The sequence below is a fragment of the Petaurus breviceps genome, unplaced genomic scaffold (genome assembly GCF_028583685.1).
Source record: "Petaurus breviceps papuanus isolate PSGF00001 unplaced genomic scaffold, PetGlider_PUasm1.0 90195, whole genome shotgun sequence".
Taxonomy (NCBI): Eukaryota; Metazoa; Chordata; class Mammalia; order Diprotodontia; family Petauridae; genus Petaurus; species Petaurus breviceps.
Genome location: NW_027187192.1, coordinates 373,397 through 386,556, shown reverse-complemented (window position 1 = coordinate 386,556; position 13,160 = coordinate 373,397). Strand labels below are relative to the sequence as shown.

General features: G+C 45.6%; 1 protein-coding gene and 1 long non-coding RNA gene across 2 annotated transcripts; one reads left to right on the top strand and one right to left on the bottom strand.

Moving 5' to 3' along the window:
- Nucleotides 1–281: 281 nt before the first annotated feature.
- UBE2L6 (ubiquitin conjugating enzyme E2 L6) lies at nt 282–8,467 on the bottom strand. The gene is made up of 4 exons (XM_069107694.1): nt 8,318–8,467; nt 3,381–3,476; nt 2,642–2,825; nt 282–1,443 (listed from the first exon to the last, which is right to left on the bottom strand). The coding sequence occupies exons 1-4, from the start codon at nt 8,342–8,344 to the stop codon at nt 1,286–1,288; spliced, it is 465 nt and encodes a 154-aa protein (XP_068963795.1). The 5' UTR covers nt 8,345–8,467; the 3' UTR covers nt 282–1,285.
- Nucleotides 8,468–8,472: 5 nt separating this feature from the next.
- On the top strand, nt 8,473–10,746 carry LOC138176802 (uncharacterized). The gene is made up of 2 exons (XR_011172391.1): nt 8,473–8,816; nt 8,937–10,746. It is a non-coding gene; the product is annotated as an uncharacterized lncRNA (long non-coding RNA).
- Nucleotides 10,747–13,160: the final 2,414 nt, after the last annotated feature.

The window sequence follows — 13,160 nt, the reverse complement described above, 5'->3', positions numbered from 1 at the left end:
AGAAATAGTTCAAGGAACATACGTAAAGCAGGGCCCACTTCATATTTTTAAGATAAATATTTCAAACTCCAGTCTTCCCTTCCCTAGATGGTAATCCCAACTCCCTCAGTCATAAATCTATCCTTGGGGTCCCTGTCTGCTCAGAATGCTTCCTTCTACAGACACTATACCTAGAAGGAGCATAGAACCATGGAAGTTTAAAGCAGACTGACTTTGCAAGGTTAAGGCCAGGCCTCCATCCTTGCCCTCAGGGAGCTTGTAACACAGAGAGAAGTCATGTATTCAAAAAAAGGGTTTTTAATCATTTACAAGATGCAAGGCCCAGAGCTGGGTATATACATATGACATGGGGATGGGGGATGGGCCTAATGCTTCAAGAACTTTTGGCCTCTTCCCTTCACCAGGAGGGTTCACAATCAGTCTCTTATATATCCTCTTATCTGCTGTGATGCTCACCCATGACTTTCCAGAGATCTGCCAAATATCATCTTGCTCCTCCTGCTTCCTTCCTACCTGTGTAACAGTGGGCAGTTCCCTTCACATTGCCTGGGCCTGCGTTTCTTCATCTGTAAAATGATAGCATTGAAGAAAATGGCCTCTAAGGCTGACTTCATCTCTAAAGCTATGATCCTAACAGTACCTGGTTCTCTTGAAGCCTGCTACTGGGGGAGGGAGAAGGCACAAGTTCAGGAAGCATTGTGATACAAGGGAGAGACAGACAGACAGATGGACTGACAGACAGAGATCTGGGTAAACACTGTCAGGAACAGGAGAAAGGAGAGCTCACTTTCACCTGAAGAAGTCAGGGCAGGCTTCCTGGAAGAGAGGACATCTGTGCTGGGCCTTGAAGGAAGAGAAGAGATGAAGAGAGGAGGGATGGGAAGAATCCTTTCTGTGGATGGGGGATAAGCAAGGGCATGAAGGCAAGAGAGCACCAGTGGTATTGGAAAACTCAACTTTTCAGCCTTCTGGAGTTATAGAATTGATTAGTCCAATGGAGAAAAAAAAAAAGGAGAAAATGAAGCATCCAAAATGTATCTTCTCCAACAGCAGAAGAGCTGAATTCAGCTGAGTGTTTTAAACTTTCCCCATTCACCATCTACACAAACGCACATCCCTGTCCCCATTATGCCCTTTCAGATCTTCTTTCTGACACCTGTAGGCCATTTTCCTAAGCAGGTCCAGACCTTGAAACTAGAATCAAGGGAGTTTTCCCTACCCAGGAGGACATGTCCATTCTTCAGACAAATGAAAAAGTCAAGTAGAGGAAGAGGGAAGACACCGATCACTGCTTAGCAGGGCGATCTTCCCCAAACTGGAGAGTGAATTCCTTGGCATTCTTCATGAACTGTTCTGGGTTCTGAACGTACATGTCAGCAAGCTTTGCCTGGAGTGGTAGATCTGGGTTAGGCGTGTTCACCAGTGAGATGAGAGCCTGCAGCACTGGGGAGAGAAATGAATGAATGAATGAATGGATGGATGGATGAATGAATGAATGAATGAACGAATGAATGAATGAGAAATGTTTGTTGAGTGTTTACCACCTATCAGGCACTGGGGGATACAAAAATCAAAGCTCCACAGCTCGGTCCTCAAGGAATTTTCATTCTAATGGCAGAGGCAATACATATGGGGAAGGAGGGGAAGGGAAGTGTTTTACTCTGAGAAAGAGCCAGGAGTCAGAGCTGAGGAAAGAGACACTGGCTGAGGGATAGCCCCTGGCCCCCCAGGCCACCATAGTGCACTCTTAAAATCGAGAGCATCGTTCCAGCTGTAACCTCCCAAGAAGACCAGTCCTAGATTGCACCTCCAAGCCCACTGAATCCTGGCACCCACTAGCTCCCTTGGCCATGATGCCTAAAGGCCCAATTACTTCTCTTGCCCCTCTCGCCCACAACACTTCCCACTAAAAATGAGCTCTCTGTAGCTGCAAAGAACTGGAAGCAAAATGACCATCCACCAGCTGGCGGGGATGGCGGAACGAACTCTGGTATGTGAGTGGGATGGGATATTATGGCGCCATAAGAAACAATGGGTGTGAGGGGCTTGGGGAAGCATGGGAGACTGTGTCAGCTTTGACACTTGTCAAGTGAAGAAAGCAGAACCAGAGAACAAGTTACACAGCACTGCAATAAGGATACAGAGAACAACACAAAAAGGAAGCTGAATGGACACTGTGTGTGACACCTCAGTTGGGTCCAGAGGCCTGAGAGTGAAGCACACCTGCCTCCTCCTGGTCCGGAGGCAGGGGGCTATGCTGCAGCACTTGCATACTGTCGGTCACAGCCACTCTGCTGGCCTGTTTGGATTAACTGTTTCTCATAGTAGAGGATACTATGGGAGGTGGGACAGTACCAGGAGAGGGTAGTAGCATCAAAAACAAAAAGCATCAGTGAAACATTTTTTAAACAATAAAAAGCAAAGCTAGCCCAGAACCAAGCAGGAATCCTTGTGGGCTGATCAGTCCTGGAGCTGGACCTTACAATCCTTCCCCTAGGACACAACCTAGTTTGATCCTTGCCCCCTCAAGTTCTAATACTTGGTGCTAACACAATCTAACACGAGCCTCCTCTCTGTGGTCTATGAAATCATTCTGCCCTGTGAGTCACTCCCCAAAGAAAACCCAGGCCCTGGAGCCCACCTTGATGCATTTTGGTACGGACCGTCCAATTCTTATTGAGAAGGGGTAGGCACACCTCCCCATTCTCAGCCACGTTGGGGTGATACATCTTGGTTATGAAATTCAGCTGGGGAGGGCTGAAGGGGTAGTTAGGTGGAAAGGTGATTCTGAACTTGAAAGCCCTAAGGTTGTAGGGCTCGTGGTCCTGGGAAAAGAGAAGACAGAGGTCATATTTCTCCTGGGCAGTTAATGCCACGCAACTGAGTCTGTTTAGGATTAGAGAATTAGAGTTCAGAAGTTATCTAATGTAATCTACTCATTTTACAGATGAGGAAACTGAGGCCAAGGGACATAATGTGATTGGTCCAAAGTCAAATAGGTGCCAAGTAGCAGAGCCAAGATCAAAACCCAGGCTGCCAAATTCAGTGATCCTTCCACTGCATAGAGTTGGGGAGACAGGGCAGAATTGAGAACTGAGCTCACAGCACCACCCATCCTTTTCAACGTCTAGGGATACCCAGTCTCCGGTCCACTTGAATTCAGAAAGGGATTACTGGGTAATATACTATGGTAGGTTTTGGTGGGACTGAGAAAGGTAGCTAACTGGGTACCACCCACTTGGAGTTTTACTAAATATTCTCCTGACAACAAGCCTGTCAGGTGGGTTGTACCAGTATGAGTATCTCCACCTTACAGATATGGAAACTGAGGCCACTTGGTCGAGATCACACACCTGGAGAGTACCACATCTGGGACTTACCGGGAGGAGCAACGCTTTCCATATGAGCACATTGGAGTTTTCACTGCACAAGTCCTGAAGGTAACTCGGAAGATTTTCCTGCAGCGCCTCCAGCTCCTGCCAGACAAACAGCAAGAGGGGCATTCTCCTCACCAACCCTTCCATCTTCAGCAGCCAGCCTTCTCCTGCCTGGGGGCAAGGCCAGGAGAGGCTCAGACTCAGCCCTCTTGGGGAGAAGGGAAGCGACCAAAGTACAAGAAAAAGGCCAAGACCTCGAAGGCCCAGTCCAGCTAGACAACTTATGGTCATGGACCCCGCTCAGCATTCCCATCCTTATTAAAGGCAGTGTGGCGTGACGGGCAGAGTTAGACCTGTAGTCTGGAAAACCTAGGTTCAAACCGAACCTCTTCACTTCCTAGCTGTGTGACCACGGACACGGACATTTCCTAAAGCCTCAGTTTCCCCATCTGTCAAACGGAGGATAATGATCCTTGCAGCACCTATCAAACAGCGTTGTGGTGAAGCTCACAGGAAATCACACATATAAAGGACTTTGCACATGGTGAAGGGTGATACATGTCTTATCATTAATTACTAAAACTCATGGAATCGTAGCACAGACCTCAGAGTCCATCTGGTTTAAACCATACCCTAACAAGGATCTCCTATGAAAATAATAACTGTATTCATATAGTGCTTTAAGGGTTGCAACATGTGCTAACCCCTTTGATTTCTCACAACTCTGGGGAGTAGGTGTTGCTGCTGCTGTCGCCATTTTACAGATGAGGAAACTATATTGAATAGGGATTAAGAGACTTGCCCACGGTCACACAGCTAGCTTCTATTACGGCCGATGCTATTACTACTCCATGAACTTTTTTTTTGCTTTTTGGAGGGGGGCAGGCAGGGCAATTGGCGTTAAGTGACTTGCTCAAGGTCACACGGCTAGTACGTGTTAAGTGTCTGAGGCTGGATTTGAACTCAGGTCCTCCTGACTCCAGAGCCAGTGCTCTATTCACTGCACCACCTAGCCCGCCCCCACTATTATTACAGCTGCTGCTCCTGCTCCTACTGCTGAGTTTTAGAAGACCAGTGATGTCACCGGTGGATGGCATTGAAATGAGGCAGTCATCAGCCTCACTCTGCTTTCCTAAGTCATCTAACCTCTAACTGACTACTCACTCAAGAGTCACTCCCAAGGTGTAGCAGCAAGCACCCCAGCGTCCCCAGGGTGTCTGCCAACACAGGTTCTTGGATCTGCTTTGTTAAAGGAAAGCAAACCAAAATGGGTTAACAAGCTTACTTTAATCAGTCAAACATGTATTGTTTACCTCGTTCAGGGGAAAAAGGTCAGCACCACGAACTTCAGAGTATACAGACAGAATTATCAAGACAGAGAAACAGATCAAGTAGACATTTTCAAACTGTCCAACCATTACATCCATACCAAATCAACATCTGGGTTTCAAAGCTGGGGGGCCCTGGACAACGGCTTCCCAGAGTTTCATCTGATCAAATCCCAGAACACTTCTCAAAATGAGCCCCCAAAACAAAGCTACACATCAGGGCTTATATAGCCTTCTCCTGGCTCAGAGAATGTAACAACCTTATTGACCCACTGGCCAATCAAGAAGTATCTACTGGAAAACAAGCCTCCCACCCCAGGCTCTAGGTGCACTTTAGCCTAGGGGCAGGGAAGATCTTTAAAATTTACATTCCCATTACACAAAGCAACCCACTCCATTTGGGGATAGCTCTGTGTTAGGCAGCCCCCTCCCCACACCCCCATATCAACTTCTAACCATTATTCCTGGCTTCAGACAGAACAAAGCTGTTCACATGACAAACTTCATAGACCTGGAGACAGCAATCATGTCCCATTCCCCATTCCCCCACCTTACCTTCCACCCCAAGTTTTCACTTCTCTAAAGCCCCTCAATTCCTCAAACCAATCTCCCTACAGTGGGGCATGAATTTTATACCTTTCACTAGAGTGGTCAACAACTTCTGGATACTGGTCATCTTAGCAATGTTCTCCATGAGACGTGCTGCTCAGATCTGCACTCCAGGTGTGGTCTGAGCAGCACCTCCCTAGTTCTGAGCCCCAAGCCTGTCTTAAGTGCTATTTAGGTCAGTCATTTCAGTCGTGTCCAACTCTCCACGACCCCATATGGGGTTTTCTTGGCAAAGACATTGGAGTGGTTTGCCAATACCTTCTCCAGATCATCTGACCGATGAGGAAACTGAGGCAAGCAGGATTAAGTGACTTGCCCATGGTCATACAGCTAGTGTCTAGTATTTAGAATCTAGTAAGTTGATGAGTTGACCTTTGTAACCATGACAGTCTTCTTGGAGCTTTTCTTGTTTTCTCTATCGTAAGAATTGTTTCTGTCTGAAATCTTCACGGTTTCTGTATTGAGAGCTTCCTATCCTTTCTGAGATCAAGTGCCCTGTAGAATTTTAGACAAAGGGATATGACTTTTCCTTCCCCTCCCCCACCTTCCTGAGTCCAAATCTAACCTCAGACATTTACTATCTGTGTGACCCTGGGTAAGTCACTTAACCATGTTTGCGTTAGTTGCCTCATCTTCCAGTTCTAAATCCAATGAAATCCACAGTTCTAGCTTTCCCATTGATTCACTGTGTGACACCAAGAAAGTCCTTAATTTTCTCAAGTCAAAAAAAGAGAACTTTTTTTTTGTTAGACCATCTAAATCCTTTTTTTTTTTTGTTAGACCATCTAAATCCCTTTTTTTTTTTTTTTTAGACCATCTAAATCTGTTCTAGCTCCTACAGGAAACGAATGCAAAACTTTGCACTCTTGTGCTTTCCTGAGACTTTTCATTGTTAGTGAAATCAGCTGATTTAGAAGAGCAGAAAGTGAAACTAGAGAACCCAGATCACCTTAGCCCTGAATCCTGGGCACCTCATTCCTACACCCTTAATCCACCTTCCACATTGGAGGAAAAAGGAGGAGGAGAAGGAAGAAAAGGAGGAAGAGGAGAAATGTTTACATGGGCTCTAGCTATTAACTATATCAAAAATTAAAACTAATCATTTTAAAAATATTTATTCAAAGGGGCAGCCAGGTGGCTCAGTGAGTAAGAGCACCGGCTCCAGTGTCGGGATGACCTGGGAATCGAATCCGGGCCCAGATACTTAGCACCACACCCAGAAATAACTGGCCGTGTAATCTTGAGCAAGTTACTTAACCCCGATTGCTTAAAAATATATATATATATTTATTCAATTAAAATAACAGTAATCCTATAATATGTTAACAGATATGTTTTTATGAAAAACAACTAGTTTCCAAACAAAAAATTTTTAATGAGGAATAACACTGTTTTATATATTTTTGCAAATTTCTTTAATGACTGGCTTAATTGAAGACAGCTGTATTCTCACATCTGCTTCTGCATTAAATCTGTTGTGATCTGGTGTTTCAGTTTAAATATATGAGAAACTCCATCTGAGACACATGGACAGATACATAGCTAAAAAAGGGACTATTTAGATAGTCAAAGAATATCTTAGCATTATTATGGGGGGGGGGGAGTTCTAAGCTTTCAGTTCCCCTGAAAGGGTCATGGGGACTCTCAGAAGTGCTTGGAACACACTCTAAGAACTCATGGCCTGAAAGATTAAGAAACATGGGGCAGCTAGGTGGCACAGTGAATAGACCACCGGCCCTGGAGTCGGGAGGACCTGAGTTCAAATGCGGCCTCAGCCATTTTACACACTTACTAGCCATGTGACTTTGGGCAAGTCACTTAACCCCAATTGCCCTCCAAAAAGCCAAAAAAAAAAAAAAAGAGAGAGAAAGATTAAGAAACTTGCCCTGGCTTATACGGTGTGTGGCTGAGGCTAGACAGGAACCCAGGTGTTCCTGACTGAGACGTCAGCTAGGCTTAACGACAATTCTGCAGCCGTTTAAGATTTTCAAAGAGTTGTACATACATTCTATCTTTTGTAGTAAATATCAAAGCTGAGATGCGGGCGCCATCATCTCGCAGCTGAACTCAGTGCTCTTCCAAGGATGCCGTGATACCTGCCTGTATCCCAGCAGTCCTGGTGGGCTCTAGGGTTCTGCCAAGTGTGACTCTCCCCCAAAGTCCGAGCCACTCTCAGCCGCGTCACTTTAAGCCACAGCATCACAGGACTAGGCTTCAGAAGGCTCCTTGGAGAGCATCTGGCCCAGCGGTCTCGGTCTGTGCAGCAACCTGACGCCAGCAGAGGGGAAGGATGTCCTTGGCCCCAACCTCCCGGGTACCAAGCTGAGAATCCAGTGCTCCTCACCCGCCTCTCCCCATCCAGGACAAAGTGAGGCGGCGGACTTTGCGCCGCCCTCCCTCCCTCACACCCAGCTCACCCGCACGTCAGGGCATCACTTCCTAAAGCCTCGGTCCTTTTCGAGAACGAAGGACAAACCACATTCTATGTAACGAGAAGGGGAGACCCTTTTGGCTTCTCTCATCTCCCCAGCCCTGAGGAAGATGCCCGGCACAGAGGACACCTTAATAAGCGCTCTTTGACTGATCCTTTCTGTTCGGGGGATGCGGTCATTCCTCGCCAGGAAACGAAACTGAAAGCGCAGTTGATGAAGCGCCCCGAAGGGAACCCTGTACGTCCGCCCTCGAGCCCAGCCCCTTGCGCCTCTCCCCTGGCCTCGCACACGCCACTTCTCTGATGAAGGATGGACTCGGGACGTAGGGCCAGCCCAGGGAATGTTGCGGGCAGACTAGGGAGCCCAGGAGGAGGATGGAAGGGAGGCAACGGTGGTTGGAAGTGGGGGGGCAGGGGGAGTTACGGGAATGGGGTGACGGGGACCAGGAGCCTGGAAGGATGTGGGGTGAGAGAGGAGGTAGTGGATGCCCTGGACCAGGGGAGCGGGAGAGGACCGGGCAAGCCCCGCAGCCTCAGAGTGGGGCATGGACACCCCGGCCCAGAGCGTTTACCTTCGCAGCGCGCTTGATCGCTGTCATCTCCGGGGAGGCGGCCGGGGGACTTCGGGCTGACCGAGGGGCGAGGAGGCTGGGCGGGGGCCGGAGGCTGGGGGCGGGGCCTTGCCAGCACTTTCGGGCTCGCAGACTTGCAGAGCCGGGTTCAAATTCTGCCTCCGACGAATTCTGTGGGGGATCTTGGTCTAGGCGCTTGCTCGCTTCTGGGCTTCTGCCCTGTGTGTAAAACGAAGGAATTGATTGGGATTGTCTTTGAGATCTCTCCTGCCTTTGGGGCTTCCCTGGATGCTCCGCCCCCGCCCCGCCCCTTCTTCCCTCGGCACCGCCTCCCCGAGTCCAGGCTGCAGGTTCACTCTCCCGACCCAGCAGCGCTGAGAAGGTTCGGAGAGTGTTAGAGAGCTTCTGGCTCGAAGATTGGAGACACCGGCGAGCAGAGTCTACCAAGGACCGCACTTACCTTGGCAGACGAACATGAGAAGCACTGAAAAATAATCAGGTATAGAGTGCCCCCTCTTTATTCAAGAGGTGGGGGGGTCTACGGGCGTGGAATGCTGCAATACTGTCAGAATGTACATTAATGCATTGATTTTGACAAACGTTTCTTTTTATTTTGCAGTCCTTGTTACGAGGAATGTCTCGATTCGGAGAAAAGGGGGTAGGGAACAGATAGACGGCGAAGTCGATATTGCACCGACTCTGAAGTCAGGAGGACCTGAGTTCAAATTGCCTCAGATACGTATTAGCTGTATGACCCTGGGCAAGTCACTTAACCGCAATTGACCAAAAAAAAGAGAAGGATATAATCGGAAATTAATACAATAAGAGATGCAGAAATGATGGAGGGAGTAAGGAACTGGCTTCTGAGTCAGAAAGACCTGGGTTTGAGTCTCTCTTCTGACCCCTTCTGGCTGTGTGACCCTCCAATGTCACTTCATCTCTCAGTGCCCGAGAGGACTTTGTGAGATGATGAATGGCAGATCAGATTCTATTTTCATTCACAGAGGGGTTTCTCACACTGCTGATGACACAGGAACTGTGCACCCCAAGGTGATGTCAAACCAAAAATCATCAATGCCTTTTTTTTAAGTGTACATCTACCATTATGCCAAGCTCACATCCTGCCATTAGGTTGGGGAAAGGGTGTAATCTTAGGTAGTGAGGGTCCTCAAGCAGAGGAACTGACCTCAACCCTTCCTGCCTTTCTTGAGCGTGCTTCTTTGTTGCTGGTTGAAACCTCTACCTCTGAGGGTTGGACCTGGAGTGAAGAAAACCCTAGAACTAATTCACACTCCCATATTTACTGTAGAACATCTGAAAAATCTCTTAACCTCTTAAGCCTGTTTTCTCAACTGGTCAAAATGGGAATAATACATTTTGGGGCTGGGGTGAGGAACAAATTACACAATATATGTAGGATGCTTTGAAAACCTTAAATCAAAGGGTGGCTACTGTGGCATAGTGGATAGAGCACTGCCCCTGAGTTCAAATCAGGCCTCAGACACTTACTAGCTGTGTGACCCTGGGCAAGTCACTTAACCCCAGTTACCTCTAAAAAGAAAGAAAGAAAATCTTAAAGTACTATACAAATGCTGGCTTTTATAAAATGCAGGAAAAAGTACTGGTCTTCAAATAAGGAGACCTGGGGTGGGAGTCTTACTCTGCCACTTTAGTTTGATATATGACCTTGACTCATGCCACTCAAAGATACAGAGTAGGAAGAGCTCTTGGAGATCATCTGGTTCAAGGCTTTCCTTTTTTACAAATGGAGAAAATGAGGCCCAGATTCAGGAAATAACTTTTTCAGATTTACAATCAAGAATTTACTATTGACTGGGCGGCCAGGTAGCACAGCGAGTAAGAGCACCGGCTCCAGTGTCTGGATGACCTGGAGATCGAACCCCGGGCTCAGACACTTACCACCACACCTAGAAATAACTGGCCGTGTAACCTTGAGCAAGTTACTTAACCCCAATTGCTTAAAAAAAAAAAAAAAGAGTTTACTATTGATAATGCTGTACTCTAGGGCAAGTCACTAGCCTTTTCTGCTGCCAGTTTTCTTCCAGTCCTAAGATCTATTAAAATCTGTTAGAATTCTCTTCTTCTGCTTCTGTGCCTCTCTCCAGAGTTCTCTTTGGAGAGATGGATTAGCTCAAAGACACTTTTCTCTGGCCACTACTCCTCTAATAGAATACCAGCTCCCTGGGGGTAGGGATTGTCTCATTTTTATACTTGTATATGTAGCACACATAGATGTTTCCCCCTCTTTTTATTTTTATTCTGAAGTTTAAAATAAAACTAGCATTTCCATATATATTTTGGAATAGACAGTAAGGATTGTACATGAAACTCTAATTCTCTGTTGTGTGGGGTTATGTACAACTTGCTTTTTAAGTACGTAATAAATTCAACAAATAACTCCCAAGGCAGTCCTCCTTGTCTTTGGTTTCTTCTGGTCTTCTGTTCTCTTCTCATTTGGGGTAGAGGGTGGGAAATGCTACTATCCTTATCCCTCCTCTTCCCAACCTCCACGATGGTGAAAGGAAGGCAAACCCATTGTACCAACTCATAGCCAAGCAAAGCAAATTTCCCCCATTGGCTATGTCCAAAAATGTATATCTTTTTTTGGGTCTTAAATCCATCATCTCTCTGTCAGGTGGTAGTTAGCATGTTTTATCACTAGTACTTTGGAATTATGGTTTCTTATTACATCAATCAGAGTTCTTAAGCCTTTCAAATTTATTTTTCTTTATACTGTTGCTATTGTATAAATTATTCTCTTGGTTCTGATCATTTCACTCCTAATCAGTTCATGCAAGTCTTCCCAGGTTTCTCTGAAATCATTCTGATTTTGCCACTTGGTAGCTATGTGCAAATCATTTAAGCTCTCCAGGATTCAGTTTCCCCATCTGCAAAATAGGGACAATAAATTCTGACTATCACCTCATAAAGCTTGCCTTCTGGTAATGAGGTTTTAATAACTTCCATTTCCTTATCTCTTCATAAAGCACTATTCTCCCAATGGACCTTCAAGGTAAGTACTGAGGGTATTATGCTATGATGCGCTAGACAACTGTTCCAAATCTCTCATATCATCTCATTTGATCCTCCCACCAGTCCAGTGAGATAGGTGCCATTTTTAGTCTCATTTTGCAGATGAGGAAACTGAGGCTGAGAGATGGAAAATAATTAACTTAAGGCCACATAGGCAGAGAGGCAAGATTCAAACCCAAGCTCATTGTGGTAGAGTGGTAAGATTGCTGAATCAGTTGTCAGAGACTCCGAGTTCAAATTCTACCTCTGCTACTTACCTAGTGTAACCTTGCACAGATCACTTCAGTTCTGTGGCTGTTTTCTCATCTGTAATAAGAGCAGATGACCTCTGGGGTCCCCTTCAGTCCTCCAGCTATGACTGGACTCCCTCTTTAGAATTCTTTTAGAAGGGTTCCTAACGTTTTTGGGGTCCCTGTCCCCTTTGGATTTCAGCAAAAACTTCCTGTCCTCCCTATTCAACATGGAAAAAATTCTTTTTCAAAAATAAGTATTTATTTAAAAGAAAAGACCCTTGCCCTGACTGTTTAAAAACTAAATTAATAAGAATTTTAAATGTCAGTAAGTCTTGAATTTCACAACAGCAAGGCACCATTTATATTCAGAGTTTTTGTTGTTGTTTAGTTGTGTTCAATTCAATGTAACACCATGGACATCATCTGTGAGGTTTTCTTTAAAAATAATTTTCTGCTGTTAACCATGTACATACATATGAGAAATAAAATAGAAATAAAAATGGACTTTGTTATATAACAACAATTAGTGTCCCAAAGTTAAGTGTTTTTCAATTTATCCTATCCACAAACTTTTCCACTAACTCCTACTTTTGGAATACTTCAATAGTATATTCTGGTTCTTGAGAGGCAGGCTGGTACAATGTCTAGGGAGCTGGCCTCAGAGCTAGAGAGAACTGGATTCAAGTCCTCCCTCAAATACATAATGTCCCTGTGGCCCTTAACTTCCCAGTGCTCCACTCTCTAAGAGAGACTGCAGAGACTGTGCTGCTTGGAATTTGGAGAGGGAAGTTCCTTATTAGGGTGTTCCCTAGACCGATGAAATCCCTGGTCCAGTCTATGTGCTTATGTCAAAGTAGTTATTTGTCAAATATGCCATGTGTCCCAAGTTGGGAGCCTTTGCTAATAACATAGGGTGGGAAACTATGCCATCTCTTGAATGTCAGGAATCTGGACCTTAGCTCTAAGACTAAAAGAATTGAGGAAATCTCCTGCAAACATCCAGCTAGAACCTGTCAACAGAGGAAGGGAAGTGAGCTCTCTAGCCCAGGACCTGTGCTCTCTGCCCAGCACTACACTAACATAATGTACGTGAAAGTCTTTTGGAAAGAAGTCATCACAGTCTAAAGGGTGAAAATGAGACTTTTATAAGACCCACTTTGAACACTTAGCTGCATGACTCTGGGTAACTCACTTAGCTGAGTCTCAGTTTTCTCATCGGTAAACAAGGAATACTACATAGTATACTCCCTACCTAAGAATTAGAGATTACATCAGAGGTGATCTAGTCCAGCGCTGATTACAGATCTCGAGTGGCAAAGAGTGGAAGAAGCCCTGATCTGGTCCAAAGTCCTCATTCCTTGAGGAAATTGAGGGACCAGAGACAAATGACTTGAGACCTGTCTTCCTGTGTACTTGCAATCTGAGGTCATTTGCATGTGGAGTAAGAGGAAGAATAAGAAGGTTTTAAATTCTTTAAACCCAACACTTTTGTTGCTTTTTAAAAAATCAGTTCTTTAAACATTTCTTTTCTCTCCCTCCTCTGACTGAAAAAGGAA